A 25,330-nucleotide genomic window follows, 5' to 3' on the forward strand; every position below is an offset into this window, starting at 1 on the left:
ACAGGATTATGTTCTCTTTGACAACTTTTTACATTAAGACACAGGATTAAGTTCTCTTTGACAACTTTTTACATTAAGACACAGGATTATGTTCTCTTTGACAACTTTTTACATTAAGACACAGGATATGTTCTCTTTGACAACTTTTTACATTAAGACACAGGGATTATGTTCTCTTTGACAACTTTTTACATTAAGACACAGGATTAAGTCTCTTTGATAACTTTTTACATTAAGACACAGGAATTTAGTCTCTTTGACAACTTTTTACATTAAGACACAGGATTATGTTCTCTTTGACAACTTTTTACATTAAGACACAGGATTATGTTCTCTTTGACAACTTTTTACATTAAGACACAGGGATATGTTCTCTTTGACTTTTTACATTAAGATACAGGATTAAGTTCTCTTTGACAACTTTTTACATTAAGACACAGGATTATGTTCTCTTTGACAACTTTTTACATTAAGACACAGGATTATGTTCTCTTTGACAACTTTTTACATTAAGACACAGGATTATGTTCTCTTTGACTTTTTACATTAAGACACAGGATTATGTTCTCTTTGACAACTTTTTACATTAAGACACAGGATTATGTTTCTCTTTGACATTTTTTACATTTATAGACACAGGATTATGTTCTCTTTGACAACTTTTTACATTAAGACACAGGATTAAGTTCTCTTTGACAACTTTTTACATTAAGACACAGGATTATGTTCTCTTTGACACGGATTTGTTTTTTACATTAAGACACAGGATTATGTTCTCTTTCTTTTAGACACATTATGTCTCTTTGACAACTTTTTACATTACACAGGATTATGTTCTCTTTGACAACTTTTTACATTAAGACACAGGATTATGTTCTCTTTGACAACTTTTTACATTAAGACACAGGATTATGTTCTCTTTGACAACTTTTTACATTAAGACACAGGATTATGTTCTCTTTGACAACTTTTTACATTAAGACACAGGATTATGTTCTCTTTGACAACTTTTTACATTAAGACACAGGATTAATTCTCTTTGACAATTTTACATTAGACACAGGATTATGTTCTCTTTGACAACTTTTTACATTAAGACACAGGATTATGTTCTCTTTGACAACTTTTTACATTAAGACACAGGATTATGTTCTCTTTGACTTTTTACATTAAGACACAGGATTATGTTCTCTTTGACAACTTTTTACATTAAGACACAGGATTATGTTCTCTTTGACAATTTTTACATTAAGACACAGGTATTAAGTTCTCTTTGACAACTTTTTACATTAAGACACAGGATTATGTTCTCTTTGACAATTTTTACATTAAGACACAGGATTATGTTCTCTTTGACAACTTTTTACATTAAGACACAGGATTATGTTCTCTTTGACAACTTTTTACATTAAGACACAGGATTAAGTTCTCTTTGACAACTTTTTTACATTAAGACACAGGATTATGTTCTCTTTGACAACTTTTTACATTAAGACACAGGATTAAGTTCTCTTTGACAACTTTTTACATTAAGACACAGGATTATGTTCTCTTTGACAACTTTTTACATTAAGACACAGGATTATGTTCTCTTTGACAATTTACATTACATTACACAGGATTATGTTCTCTTTGACAACTTTTACATTAAGACACAGGATTAGTTCTCTTTGACAACTTTTACATTAAGACACAGGATTATGTTCTCTTTTTGACTTTTTACATTAAGACACAGGATTATGTTCTCTTTGACAACTTTTTACATTAAGACACAGGATTAAGTTCTCTTTGACAACTTTTTACATTAAGACACAGGAATTATGTTCTCTTTGACAACTTTTTACATTAAGACACAGGATTATGTTCTCTTTGACAACTTTTTACATTAAGACACAGGATTAAGTTCTCTTTGACAACTTTTTACATTAAGACACAGGATTATGTTCTCTTTGACATTTTTTACATTCAGACACAGGATTAAGTTCTCTTTGACAACTTTTTACATTAAGACACAGGATTAAGTTCTCTTTGACAACTTTTTACATTAAGACACAGGATTATGTTCTCTTTGACTCTTTACATTAAGACACAGGATTAAGTTCTCTTTGACTCTTTACATTAAGACACAGGATTATGTTCTCTTTGACTCTTTACATTAAGACACAGGATTATGTTCTCTTTGACTCTTTACATTAAGACACAGGATTATGTTCTCTTTGACAACTTTTTACATTAAGACACAGGATTAAGTGGTTTTGTGTACATTATGATGGAATCTTTAACATTGTACAGATGTTTGAACTTTGGTGTCGTTTTCTGTCAGACAAGGGAAATCAGTCATATAATTCAACTTAAAAAACTAGGACATGTTTTATTGGAACTATTTAATGTAGAACTGTGGAATAATGTGAGAGATTTTGTATAGAGATAGACTTGTAACAAAAGGTCGTTGTTCTGGGGTTACAAGCATACCTAACGAGACACTGCATCACCTGGGATTTACCTGCTAGAAGACTTTCTGTCAAGTATATACTTTAATGTATTTTTAAGTCAAGGTTAAACTCTATTGAGCTCAGTCCAGCGTGATATCTTTGGTGAGATCAAATTAATTCCTGGCCGCTGAGAACAAACCATTAAACTGTTTAATGATAAATATATGGCCCTGCATTATCTCCCTGGACAAGATATGTCAATCTTGCTGCCAGATCTGTTCTTCTTTTCATGATAATGAACTTAATCACTTTCTTTTTACATGATTTTGAAGGTCATCATTATGGGAATCTGAAAAGTTTAAAATAAAAAAGGTGAAAATATAATGGAAAGTTCAATGAAATTTTATAATTTGAACTAGGGTTAAGTTGTCTATTAAGCCCTACATTCCAGGGTTGAAAGTTTTGAAACTCATAAAGGGTTACATACAGATCATAGGTTGAGGGTTTTTCTTTGCATACTCCAGCTCCTTTTCCTTATAGTTTCATTGCATACTCCAGCTTTCCTTATAGTTTCATTATTCCCCTTTACACAAAGAAATAAGGGGGTACATGTATACTGAAATCAGTTTGTCTGTCTGTGACCTCCTCCTTAACTACTGAGTCATATTCAATGAAATCCCAGCAATGTTTGGGACCATGTGTAGATATCTATGCAGACTATTTTTCTGCTTATTATTTTGTTTCTATGATTTGAAACATCTCATGTTTCAATAGCAGTTACCATAGCAACATAGTAGAAGATATTTTGGTTGCCATGATCTCAAATAAGTTTGATATGTTCACAGTTGTCTTATCTTAGACTTCAATACTATAAACAAGTATTGATATAACATTATTCTTTCTGTATAGGTGGAGCACCGCATGCGGTTCCCCCAGGATCAGGATCCCCAAGTGGTGGTGATACTGGTGACAGTCCTCGTAGTCCAGGATTTTGTAAGCATCGACCACTGGACATCCCCCAAACTATACTAGACGTCAACTATGACCTGCTCAAATCTGGTATCGCCATCCTCCCAGGTAAGAACATGGAACAAAACTACAATATAAGAGACTAGTCATTTATCTCCTTGTTACACAAAAGTCTCCACAATGTTATAATCTGGGATTGGGTAAATTGTTAAGCATTTCAGGATTTAATGAAAACTTCAAAAATAAAATTTGAAGAAAAGTATAAAGTGTACAGTCTACATGTTAAATTCTTCAAAGAGCAATCATCAGACATTATGGTATTGCATCATGGAATCTTCAGTTAGGTCCAACAAATCTGTGATAGGACTGTGATATCTCGCCCAGAACATCTGGAGTGTCCTTGTGGTACAGAGAAACACATTGTTACCATTGGTAGTCAGTAAACCATTGTTGTCAGATCTGTACACATGTAGAGGATGAGTACTGGGGAAACAGCTTATAGTAAACAGATATATGTCCCTTTGTCTTGTCTAAACTGGCTTCATCACTGCTCAGATCATATATGTGTGTTAGGCCCTGGTCTACATAACTCTTCCTATTTCTAGGGACGCAGATGATTCAATAGCTGGAATATAGTTACTTCAGCAAGCAAGGTTATTATTTGGTGTTATGAGAGTTAGGAGTGATTAAGCCCATTACTTGTTACTTACTATTTGGAGATTCCATTTCTTGATTCACTGAGGAAGAGACTTGTGTAACAACTCCTCATCCAGGAAATTTCATTAAATATAGAACAAAATCATTGAGTTTTCCTCCGAAGTAAAGTGTATGGTGTTGTATTGACCCTGGTGAAAATATAAACAAAGTGGCATTTGTCATGCAATTTTGCGTGTTACTTCCAAGTCTGAAATCAAATCCTTGTCTGATATTTTTGAAGTTGCTTGTGTGAATATGTTCAGTGTATGTAACATGTGTTCAACTTTGATTTATACTAGCACAGAGCCTACTGCAAATTACAATAGCAGTTTAACTTCAGAAGCAACCCATTGTCTGGTAATAAGCCCACCCAAAAACCTAGTAATAAACATCAGTTTATATAAATCAATAGTCTACAAGAATATGCCATCTACATAGAGTAAAAATTGGTACATTATGAACTCTATTTGTGCTTCAAAAATATGAAAGCAAATGAATTATCCCTATTTAGGAAAGACTTTGATTGTCATGTATTGCAATTTTTGCAATTCATTTACTTATATCACATGGACAAGGAAAATGGAATAGGTACTGTATAGCTGTATTATGATGTACTACTGTCCATTTGGTTACGTGTTACTTGTCTACATCAAACTGTTTTATATTTGTTATTGTTGATGGTTTTTTAAGTTGAAATATCATAAGATCATTTAAGGACAGACTATTTTTTCTGTATTCAAATTATTGGTCGGTTACACTTCATAGTTTAAATCTCTCGTGTGCCTAAAAGAATTTGTTCGAACAAAGATTTATAATGTTATGATAGATTTATATAATCTGTCTGTCAAATATTAAACTTAAGTCTGTAGGTGCACTCCAAGGGAATGTTGTCGATTATAAATTGTGCAGTTTTACGAGTGTCTCTGGGGTGGGTTTTGGGTGAGATTTAATCAGCCATGTCTGCTGTCTATCAGATCTTCTGTCACGGTGGAGCGATCACAATATACTGCCTCTTTGATTCTCCAACTTCACTCCAAAATATCATCATTGATGGATTAATAATTGAAAACAGCAAAAACAATTGAATTTTGATAACACCTAATAAGCCCTCCTTTGCTGGCCATTTTCAATTTGAATCCATCTCCTCTTTGCACTAGAAGAATTTCTTTGAAGGAAGTTTTATTGTGAACTTTTATGTTCTGTAAATATGAAAGTTTGTCAGATTTAAGCTTTTGTATAGGGCACAGTAAAATCAGCTTTAATGTTAAGGAACTTTTGACTAGTTGTATGTTTTGTCAAATTCAAAAGAACAAAATTATATATAAGTATTATAATATTTCTTTTTATGGGTGTAAAATTAAAATTTTATATCTATATTCTTCATTCAACCATGAAAAATGCTTACATATGTTGTTTTAGAGTTATTTCATATAAGTACCGGCTAACAAGATTCTAAGGTTATCACACTTTGGGGAAACGTAGTACATGGTCTCATGATTTTATTACATATGCTCCAATTTTGGGTGGGAGAATTCTACTTTAAAATAATACTAGAGAAAAAAATAAAATGCAGGAAATTGCATTTGAGATAAGATATTCAAGTAGTCTTATAAAACTCCAATGAATCCCTGGTAAGATTTAGATCTAGATAGTATCATATCTAATGAATCCCTGGTAAGATTTAGATCTAGATAGTATCATATCTAATGAATCCCTGGTAAGATTTAGATCTAGATAGTATCATATCTAATGAATCCCTGGTAAGATTTAGATGTAGATAGTATCATATCTAATGAATCCCTGGTAAGATTTAGATCTAGATAGTATCATATCTAATGAATCCCTGGTAAGATTTAGATCTAGATAGTATCATATCTAATGAATCCCTGGTAAGATTTAGATCTAGATAGTATCATATCTAATGAATCCCTTGGTAAGATTTAGATGTAGATAGTATCATATCTAATGAATCCCTGGTAAGATTTAGATCTAGATAGTATCATATCTAATGAATCCCTGGTAAGATTTAGATGTAGATAGTATCATATCTAATGAATCCCTGGTAAGATTTAGATGTAGATAGTATCATATCTAATGAATCCCTGGTAAGATTTAGATCTAGATAGTATCATATCTAATGAATCCCTGGTAAGATTTAGATCTAGATAGTATCATATCTAATGAATCCCTGGTAAGATTTAGATCTAGATAGTATCATATCTAATGAATCCCTGGTAAGATTTAGATTTAGATAGTATCATATCTAATGAATCCCTGGTAAGATTTAGATGTAGATAGTATCATATCTAATGAATCCCTGGTAAGATTTAGATAGTAGATAGTATCATATCTAATGAATCCCTGGTAAGATTTAGATCTAGATAGTATCATATCTAATGAATCCCTGGTAAGATTTAGATCTAGATAGTATCATATCTAATGAATCCCTGGTAAGATTTAGATCTAGATAGTATCATATCTAATGAATCCCTGGTAAGATTTAGATCTAGATAGTATCATATCTAATGAATCCCTGGTAAGATTTAGATTAGATAGTATCATATCTAATGAATCCCTGGTAAGATTTAGATGTAGATAATCATATCTAATGAATCCCTGGTAAGATTTAGATGTAGATAGTATCATATCTAATGAATCCCTGGTAAGATTTAGATGTAGATAGTATCATATCTAATGAATCCCTGGTAAGATTTAGATGTAGATAGTATCATATCTAATGAATCCCTGGTAAGATTTAGATTAGATAGTATCATATCTAATGAATCCCTGGTAAGATTTAGATCTAGATAGTATCATATCTAATGAATCCCTGGTAAGATTTAGATCTAGATAGTATCATATCTAATGAATCCCTGGTAAGATTTAGATGTAGATAGTATCATATCTAATGAATCCCTGGTAAGATTTAGATGTAGATAGTATCATATCTAATGAATCCCTGGTAAGATTTAGATCTAGATAGTATCATATCTAATGAATCCCTGGTAAGATTTAGATCTAGATAGTATCATATCTAATGAATCCCTGGTAAGATTTAGATCTAGATAGTATCATATCTAATGAATCCCTGGTAAGATTTAGATGTAGATAGTATCATATCTAATGAATCCCTGGTAAGATTTAGATGTAGATAGTATCATATCTAATGAATCCCTGGTAAGATTTAGATGTAGATAGTATCATATCTAATGAATCCCTGGTAAGATTTAGATGTAGATAGTATCATATCTAATGAATCCCTGGTAAGATTTAGATCTAGATAGTATCATATCTAATGAATCCCTGGTAAGATTTAGATCTAGATAGTATCATATCTAATGAATCCCTGGTAAGATTTAGATGTAGATAGTATCATATCTAATGAATCCCTGGTAAGATTTAGATGTAGATAGTATCATATCTAATGAATCCCTGTAAGATTTAGATGTAGATAGTATCATATCTAATGAATCCCTGGTAAGATTTAGATCTAGATAGTATCATATCTAATGAATCCCTGGTAAGATTTAGATTAGATGTAGATAGTATCATATCTAATGAATCCCTGGTAAGATTTAGATGTAGATAGTATCATATCTAATGAATCCCTGGTAAGATTTAGATGTAGATAGTATCATATCTAATGAATCCCTGGTAAGATTTAGATGTAGATAGTATCATATCTAATGAATCCCTGGTAAGAATTTAGATGTAGATAGTATCATATCTAATGAATCCCTGGTAAGATTTAGATCTAGATAGTATCATATCTAATGAATCCCTGGTAAGATTTAGATCTAGATAGTATCATATCTAATGAATCCCTGGTAAGATTTTAGATCTAGATAGTATCATATCTAATGAATCCCTGGTAAGATTTAGATGTAGATAGTATCATATCTAATGAATCCCTGGTAAGATTTAGATGTAGATAGTATCATATCTAATGAATCCCTGGTAAGATTTAGATCTAGATAGTATCATATCTAATGAATCCCTGGTAAGATTTAGATCTAGATAGTATCATATATCATATCTAATGAATCCCTGGTAAGATTTAGATCTAGATAGTATCATATCTAATGAATCCCTGGTAAGATTTAGATCTAGATAGTATCATATCTAATGAATCCCTGGTAAGATTTAGATCTAGATAGTATCATATCTAATGAATCCCTGGTAAGATTTAGATGTAGATAGTATCATATCTAATGAAATATCTAAAACTGCAGAAAAAAAGACATGAATAGATTTATACAAAAAAATGCTTATGAATATAATGTTCTGACATTAAAACTGGATTGGTATTTTTGTCACCATAGCAACAGACATTTATCGATAAGTGTATTAATTAGTGGAGTTGTATCTGGTGAAATCAGGCACCATTATAGATCCTGAGGCTATGCTATTGGGATATCTTAACAATTTATCCTGCATCAACTCCAGAAATGGTTCTAATTACTTTTAAATAAATGGAATTCTTTGTCATTAATTTAAGTGACTAGATTTGATCAGTTGTACAGCATGTATTTAAGACCTGAGGGAATCTTCAACACGTTCCTATAAATACAAAAATACTGCAGTATAGTTTAATAAAGAACTTCAGAATATGCTTAAGGCGTGTCACACCCTACAGGCTCCACAGTAAATCATTGGGATTGGTTCAGTTAATATCACCATAAATTGTTACTCCACATTTACCACTAAATCTCCTATTACATTTCTTTTATTGAATCTTTATAACTTTAACAAGAGCTGTCACTTTTCCAATTTTGTAAACATCATTTTGTAATTTTCATTTCGAACCTCCTTTTTAGTTCTCTGGTAACATTCCTGTGTGTTGTCTGTGAATTACGGATGATTCGGGATCCTCACTATTGATTGAACTTCTTTATTGTCTTTGTTTCATTGAGTACAATTGTCTTCATATTTCATTCTACTGTCTTATTTGTTTATATATCATTATTTATATATTTTGCAACTCTCCTCCTGGCTATTTCACATCGCTACTGTCTAGAGAAATCTTTGATGTTTTTGCACCATGGATGTTAAAAAACTTTCAGACAAAAAAAATTGACTAACAATTTTCTCCTTTAGAACACATCTGTTCCTTAGATTTAGTTTGATACTGGACACACAGAAGTAGTGATGGAATCAACAGCTAGAGAACATATCATGCTTTACATCCATATTTACACATCAAAAATGTATACAGATTGCAAACATTTAAAGCTGTGTTAATACTGAAGTTATAAGTAGTGCACCACAAATCTCAATGATGTAACAACTTTAACATGGTTATCTGTTTGTCTATAAAAACTGTTTCCCATAACTTCAACAAGTTTTTAATATGTGCCCACATACCTATACACCACTATGCAGCATTCTGACAAGTTTTTAATATGTGCCCACATACCTGTGACCGGAGCCCTGGTTGGATTGGGCAGGTCATGTTAGAATTGATGTTGTAGTAGTTCGTTCGTCATGATATGGGGGAATTAGCGGGGCACAATTAACACATAGTATATGATACGATTGTTTATTTGCAAGTGAGAGGTATAATTACACATAATCCAATGATAATACACAATAGTCACAAATAAATATACAGTTGAAGTCGTAGGGGAAAATCAAGTCACCATGATGAATTAGTCAAATAATTCTACGTATCCGTAATAAGCTTCATATATAATCCAGTAAGTAGAGGTAAAATCCAAATATAAGAATCTTTGACTCTATACTCCTAACTAGACTCTCAAACTCACGCTAACTAACTGATGTATCTCCTTAAATAAGAATCCTAAATCTACTCTAAATTATAGTGACAGGTGACAATTGCCTTTTTACTCAAAGTTCTCAAAATAGAGTGACATGTATTTCTCATGGCAAAAATGGGTGAGAAAACAATTAACATGTCTACATAAAAAAAGTAAAAGGTTTGAGATAATTGAAGGCTTAATCCTTTCCTGTTTGTCCCAGGAAGAAAGGGATTAACTCTGGCACCTTTAGCTAGGATATACTTGACAATGGATAATTAATTACAGGTAAAAATGAAAATGACTTACATATGACAGAAGTGGTCTAGATAATGATTTTATATTAATTTTCAATAAAATATATATATACTAATTGAATAAAGAGAAAAATATTATTAATTGTGCAAATTTAGTATTTGTACTGGTGACCTATACACCACTATGCAGCATTCTGACAAGAATATGTGCCCACATACCTATACACCACTATGCAGCATTCTGACAAGAATATGTGCCCACATACCTATACACCACTATGCAGCATTCTGACAAGAATATGTGCCCACATACCTATACACCACTATGCAGCATTCTGACAAGAATATGTGCCCACATACCTATATACCACTATGCAGCATTCTGACAAGAATATGTGCCCACATACCTATATACCACTATGCAGCATTCTGACAAGAATATGTGCCCACATACCTATACACCACTATGCAGCATTCTGACAAGAATATGTGCCCACATACCTATATACCATTATGCAGCATTCTGACAAGTTTCAGCTCTGTAAATATCCTAAAAGATGCATTTAATATCTCGAGTATAAAGACTGATGATAGCACCAAGGGATCAGTTAGCTAATCAATATTGATTTGATATTTTGTTGGATATTCTGTTGGTAAAGTAAGTTCATGTGAGTGTTTATGGGAATGTATGGTACAGACCTTGTGTGCTGTATTGGTTTATAAGAATTATATATATAAGGTTAATGAGGTTGTATGAATGGATTGATGTACGTTTTGATATTATTTTATACGGTTATCTGATATATGAAATTTGAGTATAAAAATAGTTCTTTGTTTGTGATTTTGAATTTTTGTGAAAGAGTATAGATTCATTTGGAAAGTCTTAAATTGTTTGAGGTTGTAAACAATTAGCGTTGTATGAAAATGAATTGAGATAAAGGTTGTGATATGCTGTAGATGTGCACAAATCTGTTAGTATTTTAGAGCGAGGTTGTCTGAGGGTACAGTGTGACGGTGCAGATGTGCATCAGGCTCTTTATTTGGGTGGGAAATGAAGTAATGCAGGGATTTGGATGGCAGCATGTCTGTTTTTTCTCCAACCCATTCATTACTCACATCGCTGATGGGCCCTCCCTGCTTTGTCATCCTCCCGACATATATATAGCATGTGAGTCATCTTAACATATATTTTACAGCATTGTTTTGGATACAAATCATATAGACTTTCACAAGTCCTTCACGTTTTACAAATACGAGGCAAGAAGACCTTTATGAAAATGAAAGCATTTGAAATATTCCAATTTGTTGAATTTAAATGTCAAACACCGCAGCCTGCATATTGTACTTAAAATGTGTGTTATTTTATCAAAATTGAAAATTCAAAAAAAAATTCTGAGCATAATGATGTTGTTAGTCTGAACTTTAATGGTAGGTTTACACAGTCATATGACTGTTTTCCTTACGTAGCACAGAGAGGTCGATTCAGCAGCCGTTTTTTTTACCCTGAACAAGGTGGCTGTAAATTTGTTATTTTGACATTTTTAAGCAGAAATATGAGTTGGACAAGCGGTTTAGCATAACTTTGTCGATGAATTATAGAGCACTAGCTGTAGACCTCCAGTATACTATGGCAGTGGTACAGTGATGAATAGCATTGACCTTCTACTGGAAAAGTGCAAATGTGTTATTTTACATCACCTCTCTTATCTTATATGGCAACTTTCACTAAAGTATTTGTCTAAATTCAATATTGAAAAATGCTTGATTTTTGTTGTTGAATTATTGAAATTCTTTCATTTAAGGGCCAAGGTGGACAAGTTGTTTACTATTCTGATATTTAAATTCCCTTCTCTACCACTTCTAGTTGGTACATAGGTTATATTAGTGTTTCATCTCTAAGAACTCTGAATGTTCTTCATCTACCAAATTGAGCAAATCCTGTCAGCTATGCTGAAACTTAATGAAACACACAATCAAATTTTATTTCCTTAAAGGATATGAACAGGGATAGAACAACAGACTATATAAGCCTATACAGGTTCTCTCCCACACAATCATTGATAAAATATTGTTTGGAATAAAGTCAGAAGATTTTCTTTAAGCTGATCTGGCTATTGTATAATGTGTATTTAAATGTCATTAAATTAGAATGATATAATTTCAGATAATACTGTGTTACATGATTAACATCCAATCTCGAAGCTGTGGAAATAGGAAATGGTTAACTAGGGATGTTAATACATGAAAATTAATGTTGAATTTGGGTGGCAACACCCCATACATTGTTGTATGACTGACCTACAGCTTTAGAATTTTAACAATAGGCTGAGAGTAAGACGGCTTTAGACTCTGTGCAGGGTCACAGAGTGTATTTACCTGGACAATGAAACAGGTAAAGGTGTGTTCTTGAACCTGGTCAACGATCATTGACCTCAGAACTTGCTTGGACAAGTATTTTCCTTATTAAATTGCTGTTTAATAAAAACAATTTATTTATACAGTCTTTGTTTTACCGGGCACTGGGAATGAATGTTGTTGATGTGGATCAGACCATGAATAGTGAGATAGAAGAGACAGAGGTCAAGTAGAGGGCAAGGGTATATATACCAAAATATCAAATCTGTAAATAATTTGTGGAAGAAAATTAAGAGAACTTCAAATCTATAAAACTTACCAAAAATTGATTGGAATAAAGTATAGGATATTTTTCAAATCTACAGTATTAATGGAAAAAAATGACTAGAATCAGCACTGTTTGTAAGGAAAACAATGAAATTTCCATTCTTTGTAAAATAAGCTGAACGTTTCCTGTATTTATTTGTCAATCTTGAAAATAAGCCAAGTCAAATAAGCTGTTAGAGAGTTCATGTAGACTTAAAGACATCAGAACATAATTTAAAAACTAAAACTGAAACTTCAATTCATTTAATCATTTGCCTCATCAATGCATTTTAAATTAATAGGTTAAAAATATTTCTAAGAAATTCTAAATTCAATTCTCATAAAAAAGAGAACAAGACATGCAAATGGGATGTTTTAAACTAAAACAAACCAAACCTTTTATATCTCGATGTGATCAGAGTTAGTGGTGAAAAATAATTCTCATGATAAAGGAACACATCATTTAGTGTTTTTCTTGATTTACACAACTTTGGCTACAGATGATGATGGTTGCTGCATATGTCGTCACGACAGACTGATGTATTGATGATATGCATGTGAGCCATTGTCACATGCACATTTAATGAGGCCAACTCTCTGCCATGGGTCACTGTTGATCGATACCTATACTGGCATTATGCTACAGAGGTTAGCTATTGTATCATTCAGAACATCGCTGAATACCCTGGTAATACATGAATTGTCTGTATATATACTACTTATATAGCAGATACCTCTAAATAACGCTGACATATGAATGCAGATATTCAATATCAGATGTCAGCAAAACATTGTCTATTTTAAATATATCATAGTCATGTAAAAGCTTATTTCCCTTGAAGCAATATCTGTATTTTGATTTATCATGGTCACAAAAAATTAAGAGCTATATTCACTCAGTATTTAAAACAATGACAAGCAGTGTTTTGAGGCAATGCAAAATTGTTTTGGAGAAAGATGGAAAAATTAAGATTTTCAAGAAAAAAAATTTCAACCAAAATAAACCTGCCCCCCACCGGTATGTGTGCATTGTTTTCACACATTCTACTGCTGTAGATCTTGTTACAGCCATGCTTGTTTGTATGCTTCATTGATATGTAGCTCTATAATAATCCACTGCACTTCACCACAGTCTCTGTTGCTGAGTGGGGAAGCCTTCTGTAAAAAGCTATGGTTGATGAAATGACACTGAAGTGAAGAAAAAAATCCAAAGCAATTAAGGACAAGAGGTTCTAACTTATGATTAGTTTTAGAATTTTGAGTCACACAATTGATGGAAGAAATGAGAATTTTCCCCTAATAATGCTAACAATTAATTGATTAGAAACTTTTATTTGAGATTCCTCTGTATCCCCACAAATCTCTGAATATTTTAAACAGTTTGTTTAAACTCTGATCAGAACCATTAGGGTAGGAATTCACTTAGCGCCTAGATAAAATATCTGGACTGGTCAGTGTCAATGTTTGTAAACATTTTCTCTGGGTTTATTGTTGACTTTCTGAGTCAGCGCTGGTCAGTATGTTTACCTGGGTAGTATCAGCACACCGGTATAGGACTGAGAGAAGGTGCTATGTTGGCACAAGAGATTACAATCTTTAGATCTGAATGTGTATATCTAAATTTAAATTTAGTCATTTTGATTGAGGCAATGAGGGAAATATATATAGAAGTAGTCCAACAACATGCTATAGCTTTATCATGTAGGCATGCAGACTTCATTGTAGTCGGAAATTTCTATTTTGTCATTTATCAATTTGTTTCTTTATCTTCTTTTTCAGATATTTGTTGATCTCATCCCTCTTCCTATTCTATTTCCCCATCTTTTACTACTCCCTTTTCCCATACCTCCCTTTTCTTATCTCCTTCTATAACTACCGGGTTGCCTTCTCCTCCTCTTTTTGTTCTTCTTCCCCCCTCCCCCCTCCCCCCACTTCATTACAATTCACGCCATTTGAACTAATCACAAACGATAATTTTGTCTTGCCCTTCCACTGTAACTAATAGACATGATTGGAAGTAGAATCGATAATTAATCCTGGTCTCTATTATACACAGATTTTCACACACTCAGATATGCAAACGATGTGAATTGCATGTCTATAGACAACAGAATAGGGTATTAGTTTTTTCTGCAGCAGTTCACTCCGGATTGAGTGATCCTGTCATATAGAGGTCTTCATGAGAACAAGACACTAATTATAGCCTGCAGTGTTATCACACCAGAATGACCACAGCTGAGCAGCCGTCTTTGTTCTTGTCAGCAAGACCAATATCCCTTGTCCAAAAACTGCTTGACCAGTGAGTGACCGGTAACCTAATTCTTTTTGCATTTATTGCAGTCAGTCTGGTTAGGTTAATAGAAATCTGACAATTCAGTTTGGATATCACATTTGTATGCGAGAAGAGCTACATACATGTACCACAACAAATATATTGTCTTATGAGGCTGATTATCATTTTTTAACAAATTAAGACACAAAAATATATTTACGTGAAACATGAATGAATTTTAAGAAAATAAGATTGTTTTTATGTGGTCATGATTGGAACAGAAGTAAGATAATGGAAACAAAAATTCAGACGTTAAGTGCTAATTTGCTGTTTAAAGATGTACGGATAGTGTATGTTTAAGAAAACACTAAATTATAATTTGAAAATTAAATGAAAAAAATGAGTTGTTTTAAAGAAATTTCAAGATATTGAGTATAATGCTACAGAATTCTATTTCAAGAAAACAAGCACTTCTATTAAGGGATAACAAGACAATATTTAATATCCCTGGAGTCAAAAAACAATTAATTTTGTGTCCAGTTCTCTGCCAATTAGTGAGCCAGACACTGACTAATACACAGAAGTGACCAGCAGGCCTGGTCTTTGTGTTACAAATCACAGCCACTGACCAATAAGGAGAATTAAACCACTAAATGGTCATCTCGCCTCCTCATCTCCTAATGTCCAGATTGATCGACCAGCTGGCTACAGGACAGTCCCTAGTCCACTATAATGCAGTGCCCCCATCACAAGAGACAGAGTCTTATTAACAGATAATCACTCCTCATTTGCCCTGACTCGTGGACAGCTGGATACACTGGCTCTTTAAGTCTAAACCATGGTAGTTATCTAACTGTAGTTAAGTACAGAACATAATCAGATGATTGTTTATCACTGTGACAATTAATGATGGGGAGGTCACTCTGTTTATCACTGTGACAGTTAATGATGGGGAGGTCACTCTGTTTATCACTGTGACAGTTAATGATGGGGAGGTCACTCTGTTTATCACTGTGACAGTTAATGATGGGGAGGTCACTCTGTTTATCACTGTGACAGTTAATGATGGGGAGGTCATTCTGTTTATCACTGTGACAATTAATGATGGGGAGATCACTCAGTTTATCACCATGACAGTTAATGATGGGGAGGTCACTCTGTTTATCACCGTGACAGTTAATGATGGGGAGATCACTCAGTTTATCACCATGACAGTTAATGATGGGGAGGTCACTCTGTTTATCACTGTGACAATTAATGATGGGGAGATCACTCAGTTTATCACCATGACAGTTAATGATGGGGAGGTCACTCTGTTTATCACTGTGACAGTTAATGATTGGGAGGTCACTCTGTTTATCACTGTGACAGTTAATGATGGGGAGGTCATTTTGTTTATCACTGTGACAGTTAATTGATGGGGAGGTCACTCTGTTTATCACTGTGACAATTAATGATGGGGAGGTCACTCTGTTTATCACTGTGACAGTTAATGATGGGGAGATCACTCTGTTTATCACCCTGACAGTTAATGATGGGGAGATCACTCTGTTTATCACTGTGACAGTTAATGATGGGGAGATCACTCTGTTTATCACCCTGACAGTTAATGATGGGGAGGTCACTCTGTTTATCACTGTGACAATTAATGATGGGGAGGTCACTCTGTTTATCACCCTGACAGTTAATGATGGGGAGGTCATTCTGTTTATCACTGTGATAGTTAATGATGGGGAGGTCACTCTGTTTATCACTGTGACAGTTAATGATGGGGAGGTCACTCTGTTTATCACTGTGACAGTTAATGATGGGGAGGTCACTCTGTTTATCACTGTGACAGTTAATGATGGGGAGGTCACTCTGTTTATCACTGTGACAGTTAATGATGGGGAGGTCACTCTGTTTATCACCGTGACAGTTAATGATGGGGAGATCACTCTGTTTATCACTGTGACAGTTAATGATGGGGAGGCCACTCTGTTTATCACTGTGACAGTTAATGATGGGGAGGTCACTCTGTTTATCACCGTGACAGTTAATGATGGGGAGATCACTCTGTTTATCACTGTGACAGTTAATGATGGGGAGATCACTCTGTTTATCACTGTGACAGTTAATGATGGGGAGGTCACTCTGTTTATCACTGTGACAATTAATGATGGGGAGGTCACTCTGTTTATCACTGTGACAGTTAATGATGGGGAGATCACTCTGTTTATCACTGTGACAGTTAATGATGGGGAGGTCACTCTGTTTATCACCGTGACAGTTAATGATGGGGAGATCACTCTGTTTATCACTGTGACAGTTAATGATGGGGAGGTCACTCTGTTTATCACTGTGACAGTTAATGATGGGGAGATCACTCTGTTTATCACTGTGACAATTAATGATGGGGAGATCACTCTGTTTATCACCGTGACAGTTAATGGTGGGGAAGGCACTCTGTTTATCACTGTGACAGTTAATGATGGGGTGATCACTCTGTTTATCACTGTGACAGTTAATGATGGGGAGGTCACTCTGTTTATCACTGTGACAGTTAATGATGGGGAGGTCACTCTGTTTATCACTGTGACAGTTAATGATGGGGAGGTCACTCTGTTTATCACTGTGACAGTTAATGATGGGGAGGTCACTCTGTTTATCACTGTGACAGTTAATGATGGGGAGGTCATTCTGTTTATCACTGTGACAATTAATGATGGGGAGATCACTCAGTTTATCACCATGACAGTTAATGATGGGGAGGTCACTCTGTTTATCACCGTGACAGTTAATGATGGGGAGATCACTCAGTTTATCACCATGACAGTTAATGATGGGGAGGTCACTCTGTTTATCACTGTGACAATTAATGATGGGGAGATCACTCAGTTTATCACCATGACAGTTAATGATGGGGAGGTCACTCTGTTTATCACTGTGACAGTTAATGATGGGGAGGTCACTCTGTTTATCACTGTGACAGTTAATGATGGGGAGGTCATTTTGTTTATCACTGTGACAGTTAATGATGGGGAGGTCACTCTGTTTATCACTGTGACAATTAATGATGGGGAGGTCACTCTGTTTATCACTGTGACAGTTAATGATGGGGAGATCACTCTGTTTATCACCCTGACAGTTAATGATGGGGAGATCACTCTGTTTATCACTGTGACAGTTAATGATGGGGAGATCACTCTGTTTATCACCCTGACAGTTAATGATGGGGAGGTCACTCTGTTTATCACTGTGACAATTAATGATGGGGAGGTCACTCTGTTTATCACCCTGACAGTTAATGATGGGGAGGTCATTCTGTTTATCACTGTGATAGTTAATGATGGGGAGGTCACTCCTGTTTTATCACTGTGACAGTTAATGATGGGGAGGTCACTCTGTTTATCACTGTGACAGTTAATGATGGGGAGGTCACTCTGTTTATCACTGTGACAGTTAATGATGGGGAGGTCACTCTGTTTATCACTGTGACAGTTAATGATGGGGAGGTCACTCTGTTTATCACCGTGACAGTTAATGATGGGGAGATCACTCTGTTTATCACTGTGACAGTTAATGATGGGGAGGTCACTCTGTTTATCACTGTGACAGTTAATGATGGGGAGGTCACTCTCTTTATCACTGTGACATTTAATGATGGGGAGGTCACTCTGTTTATCACCATGACAGTTAATGATGGGGAGGTCACTCTGTTTATCACTGTGACAGTTAATGATGGGGAGATCACTCTGTTTATCACCGTGACAGTTAATGATGGGGAGATCACTCTGTTTATCACTGTGACAGTTAATGATGGGGAGATCACTCTGTTTATCACTGTGACAGTTAATGATGGGGATGTCACTCTGTTTATCACTGTGACAGTAAATGATGGGGAGGTCACTCTGTTTATCACTGTGACAGTTAATGATGGGAAGATCACTCTGTTTATCACTGTGACAATTAATGATGGGGAGGTCACTCTGTTTATTACTGTGACAGTTAATGATGGGGAGGTCACTCTGTTTATCACTGTGACAGTTAATGATGGGGAGATCACTCTGTTTATCACTGTGACAGTTAATGATGGGGAGGCCACTCTGTTTATCACTGTGACAGTTAATGATGGGGAGATCACTCTGTTTATCACTGTGACAGTTAATGATGGGGAGGCCACTCTGTTTATCACTGTGACAGTTAATGATGGGGAGATCACTCTGTTTATCACTGTGACAGTTAATGATGGGGAGGTCACTCTGTTTATCACTGTGACAGTTAATGATGGGGAGGTCACTCTGTTTATCACTGTGACAGTTAATGATGGGGAGATCACTCTGTTTATCACTGTGACAGTTAATGATGGGGAGGCCACTCTGTTTATCACTGTGACAGTTAATGATGGGGAGATCACTCTGTTTATCACTGTGACAGTTAATGATGGGGAGGTCACTCTGTTTATCACTGTGACAGTTAATGATGGGGAGATCACTCTGTTTATCACTGTGACAGTTAATGATGGGGAGGCCACTCTGTTTATCACTGTGACAGTTAATGATGGGGAGGTCACTCTGTTTATCACCGTGACAGTTAATGATGGGGAGATCACTCTGTTTATCACTGTGACAGTTAATGATGGGGAGATCACTCTGTTTATCACTGTGACAGTTAATGATGGGGAGGTCACTCTGTTTATCACTGTGACAATTAATGATGGGGAGGTCACTCTGTTTATCACTGTGACAGTTAATGATGGGGAGATCACTCTGTTTATCACTGTGACAGTTAATGATGGGGAGGTCACTCTGTTTATCACCGTGACAGTTAATGATGGGGAGATCACTCTGTTTATCACTGTGACAGTTAATGATGGGGAGGTCACTCTGTTTATCACTGTGACAGTTAATGATGGGGAGATCACTCTGTTTATCACTGTGACAATTAATGATGGGGAGATCACTCTGTTTATCACTGTGACAGTTAATGGTGGGGAAGGCACTCTGTTTATCACTGTGACAGTTAATGATGGGGTGATCACTCTGTTTATCACTGTGACAGTTAATGATGGGGAGGTCACTCTGTTTATCACTGTGACAGTTAATGATGGGGAGATCACTCTGTTTATCACTGTGACAGTTAATGATGGGGAGGTCACTCTGTTTATCACTGTGACAGTTAATGATGGGGTGATCACTCTGTTTATCACTGTGACAGTTAATGATGGGGAGGTCACTCTGTTTATCACTGTGACAGTTAATGATGGGGAGGTCACTCTGTTTATCACTGTGACAGTTAATGATGGGGAGGTCACTCTGTTTATCACCGTGACAGTTAATGATGGGGAGATCACTCTGTTTATCAACGTGACAATGTTGGGGAGATCACTCTGTTTATCACCGTGACAGTTAATGATGGGGAGGTCGCTCTGTTTATCACTGTGACAGTTAATGATGGGGAGATCACTCTGTTTATCACCGTGACAGTTAATGATGGGGAGGTCACTCTGTTTATCACTGTGACAGTTAATGATGGGGAGATCACTCTGTTTATCACCCTGACAGTTAATGATGGGGAGGTCACTCTGTTTATCACTGTGACAGTTAATGATGGGGAGGTCACTCTGTTTATCACTGTGACAGTTAATGATGGGGTGGTCACTCTGTTTATCACCGTGACAGTTAATGATGGGGAGGTCACTCTGTTTATCACTGTGACAGTTAATGATGAGGGAGGTCACTCTGTTTATCACTGTGACAATTAATGATGGGGAGGTCACTCTGTTTATCACTGTGACAGTTAATGATGGGGAGATCACTCTGTTTATCACTGTGACAGTTAATGATGGGGAGGTCACTCTGTTTATCACTGTGACAGTTAATGATGGGGAGATCACTCTGTTTATCACTGTGACAGTTAATGATGGGGAGGTCACTCTGTTTATCACCGTGACAGTTAATGATGGGGAGATCACTCTGTTTATCACTGTGACAGTTAATGATGGGGAGGTCACTCTGTTTATCACTGTGACAGTTAATGATGGGGAGATCACTCTGTTTATCACTGTGACAATTAATGATGGGGAGATCACTCTGTTTATCACCGTGACAGTTAATGGTGGGGAAGGCACTCTGTTTATCACTGTGACAGTTAATGATGGGGTGATCTCTCTGTTTATCACTGTGACAGTTAATGATGGGGAGGTCACTCTGTTTATCACTGTGACAGTTAATGATGGGGAGATCACTCTGTTTATCACTGTGACAGTTAATGATGGGGAGGTCACTCTGTTTATCACTGTGACAGTTAATGATGGGGTGATCACTCTGTTTATCACTGTGACAGTTAATGATGGGGAGGTCACTCTGTTTATCACTGTGACAGTTAATGATGGGGAGGTCACTCTGTTTATCACTGTGACAGTTAATGATGGGGAGGTCACTCTGTTTATCACCGTGACAGTTAATGATGGGGAGATCACTCTGTTTATCAATGTGACAATGTTGGGGAGATCACTCTGTTTATCACCGTGACAGTTAATGATGGGGAGGTCGCTCTGTTTATCACTGTGACAGTTAATGATGGGGAGATCACTCTGTTTATCACCGTGACAGTTAATGATGGGGAGGTCACTCTGTTTATCACTGTGACAGTTAATGATGGGGAGATCACTCTGTTTATCACCCTGACAGTTAATGATGGGGAGGTCACTCTGTTTATCACTGTGACAGTTAATGATGGGGAGGTCACTCTGTTTATCACTGTGACAGTTAATGATGGGGTGGTCACTCTGTTTATCACCGTGACAGTTAATGATGGGGAGGTCACTCTGTTTATCACTGTGACAGTTAATGATGGGGAGGTCACTCTGTTTATCACTGTGACAGTTAATGATGGGGAGGTCACTCTGTTTATCACTGTGACAGTTAATGATGGGGAGGTCATTCTGTTTATCACTGTGACAGTTAATGATGGGGAGGTCACTCTGTTTATCACTGTGACAGTTAATGATGGGGAGGTCACTCTGTTTATCACTGTGACAGTTAATGATGGGGTGGTCACTCTGTTTATCACCGTGACAGTTAATGATGGGGAGGTCACTCTGTTTATCACTGTGACAGTTAATGATGGGGTGGTCACTCTGTTTATCACTGTAACAGTTAATGATGGGGAGGTCACTCTGTTTATCACTGTGACAGTTAATGATGGGGAGATCACTCTGTTTATCACCCTGACAGTTAATGATGGGGAGGTCACTCTGTTTATCACTGTGACAGTTAATGATGGGGAGATCACTCTGTTTATCACCGTGACAGTTAATGATGGGGAGATCACTCTGTTTATCACTGTGACAGTTAATGATGGGGAGGTCACTCTGTTTATCACATTATTACATTGTTTGTCATGAAGCAAAAGAATAACATTGTTTTTCAATTAAGAAGCATTATTTGCCATGCATTTGTTTAACTATTCTTGCAAAAACATGAAATCGTTTGGCATTTAACATGAACAAATGGGGATTTTTTTATTCAACAAAACATTGCATTGTTTGTCATTAAGCAATGATTATATGCTTATACAACAGCAATTTGATAGTCAAGTAATTTCCACAAAAACAAATGTCAGATCAGCTTTATCCAGTTTCTTTGACCTGAATTTCTGGAATATTCACCTGAACAATACATCTGAATGGAGAACAAAGATCAAAGTAGTACCTGCTAGAGATGATTACAATCAGATCATAAATAGACTATATAAACCTACTGTAAGTCAGGCTGATGGACAGCTACATGTGTGACCTGGTCAATAAAACCTGTCTAGCTTGGTTAGTGGTCAGTAAAGAATAGACAAGGTCAAATCTTCAGGTGTTATTTTCAAGTGGTCTAAACCTTAAATTTCTAATGTAGATGTTACAATGGAGAAATTGAGACAAATTCATTTAAAACTTAAATTTATTATGTGATTTGTTTGTCATTCAAAATAATTTCTGTTGACTCTGTCCCATGGAAAATGCATTAATGTATTCTATGTACTGTATGTTTGCATATCTTTTCAATTCTTTTAAGAAGTTGGTCATGACTATCTTTGATCTGAGTCTAATAAGAGTTTGTTTGATCTGGTTCTTATAAGTGTTTGTTTGATCTGAATCTTGTACAGGTTTGTACAATTTAGATGTTGCATCTTATGGGTCATTTATACCAATGGTATCCCAAATTGTGCCATAAATACTACATGAATGCCAATCACAAGGGAACATGGTAATAACCATAATCATGACCTGCTAGAAGAGTCCAAATTATGCTTTACATGTATGTCAGGCTATTTCTTTAGAATAGAAGAATTGATAAATGGACCATATCCATATTTAAGTTTTTGATAAAAATTTATCAGTTAAAGTTAAACTTAGATTACTGAAGACATGCTGTATAAACAAGATAAAACTCAACAGGTCATGAAGCAATTAATATAACTGTGTATTAGGAGACCTCTTCTTTTGTTGATATAATCATTAAAACAAATGTGAGGTACATTTATGAGAAATATATGAAGATTCTGTTTGATGTTGTTTACAGAAATCTTTTGGCCACTTGGCACTTTTACTCCTAACTAACACCACCATCCTGTGGACTACTACAGATCTGTACATGTCTGAGATACACACACCACACACAACTGGTCTAGTGCTTACCTGTTACTTTTATACCCCCAATATTACAATTAAAACATCAAATGAGGCATCCAGGCCTAATTGGTTATACTCCTCTGTGTATGTCTGAACTGATGACTTTAGATTGCTTTGTTGAAGAGATAATTATATCTTCTTTACCTGTAAATTTCTTCCTAACGACTTTTTCCTTTAGATTGATGTGTAGAGGTAGATATCTAGGTTAATTGACAATTTATTCTTCAAAAGGATTCTCTGTCAACTAGACACCATTGTCTACTTTAGGTTGTACTAGACTAGATTGTCAGTGTGGGTGAGTCAGTAAGAACACAGTAGTAACTCATTTGTAGCCTTCAACAGTATAGGGAAATAATGAAAACACCGTTAGTGAGGGATTATGAGTGCTGAGTGAGAGCAATTAGGGCACCAATAGTGAGGGTGATAAGGGAACACCATTAGTGAGGGTCATGAAGGAACACCATAAGTGAGGGTGATGAGGGAACACCATTAGTGAGGGTAATAAGGGAACACTATTAGTGAGGGTGATGTAGGAACACTATAAGTGAGGGTGATGTGGGAACACTATTAGTGAGGGTGATGTGGGAACACTATAAGTGAGGGTGAAGAGGGAACACTATTAGTGAGGGTGATGAGGGAACGCTATTAGTGAGGGTGATATGGGAACACCATTAGTGAGGGTCATGAAGGAACACCATTAGTGAGGGTGATGAGGGAACACCATTAATGAGGGTGATAAGGGAACACTATTAGTGAGGGTGATGTGGGAACACTATTAATGAAGATGACGAGGGAACACTATTAGTGAAGGTAATGAGAGAACAATATTAGTGAGGGTGATGAAGGAACACCATAAGTGAGGGTGATGAGGGAACACTATTAGTGAGGGTGATGAGGGAACACCATTAGTTAGGGTGATGAGGGAACACTATTAATGAGGGTGATGAGGGAACACTATTAGTGAGGGTGATGAGGGAACATTATTAGTGAGGGTCATGAAGGAACACCTTTAGTTAGGGTGATGAGGAAACACTATTAGTGATGGTCATGAATGAACATTATTAGTGAGGGTCATGAAGGAACACCATTTGTGTGGATGATGAGGGAACACCATTAATGAGGGTGATGAGGGAACACTATTAGTGAGGGTGATGAGGGAACACCATTAGTGAGGGTGATGATGGAGCACCATTAATGAGGGTGATGAGGGAACACCATTAATAAGGGTGATGAAGGAACACTATTAGTGAGGGTGATGGTGGAACATTATTAGTGAGGGTCATGAAGGAACACCATTAGTGAGGTTGATGAGGGAACACTGTTAGTGAGGGTCATGGAGGATCACCTTTAGTTAGGGTGATGAGGGAACACCACTAGTGAGGGTGATGAGGGAACACTATTAATGAGGGTCATGAAGGAACATCATTAGTGAGGGTGATGAGGGAACACTATTAGTGAGGGTGATGAAGGAACACCATAAGTGAGGGTCATGAAGGAACACCATTAGTGAGGGTGATGAGGGAACACCATTAGTGAGAGTGACGAGGGAACACCATTAATGAGGATGATGAGGGAACACTATTAGTGAGGGTGATGAGGGAACATTATTAATGAGGGTCATGAAG

General features: G+C 35.9%; 1 protein-coding gene across 5 annotated transcripts in view; it reads left to right on the forward strand.

The window, feature by feature from the left end:
* The window catches only part of LOC138316270 (puratrophin-1-like), a 169,186-nt gene that overhangs the window by 85,103 nt on the left and 58,753 nt on the right, over positions 1-25,330 (forward strand). For all 5 annotated transcript variants that reach the window (XM_069257897.1, XM_069257899.1, XM_069257898.1 and 2 more), the window contains one exon: positions 3,342-3,509. In XM_069257897.1, coding sequence (XP_069113998.1) covers positions 3,342-3,509 — 168 coding nt within the window. The remainder of the gene's footprint in view (positions 1-3,341; positions 3,510-25,330) is intronic.

Source organism: Argopecten irradians, chromosome 2 (assembly GCF_041381155.1).
Source record: "Argopecten irradians isolate NY chromosome 2, Ai_NY, whole genome shotgun sequence".
Taxonomy (NCBI): domain Eukaryota; kingdom Metazoa; phylum Mollusca; class Bivalvia; order Pectinida; family Pectinidae; genus Argopecten; species Argopecten irradians.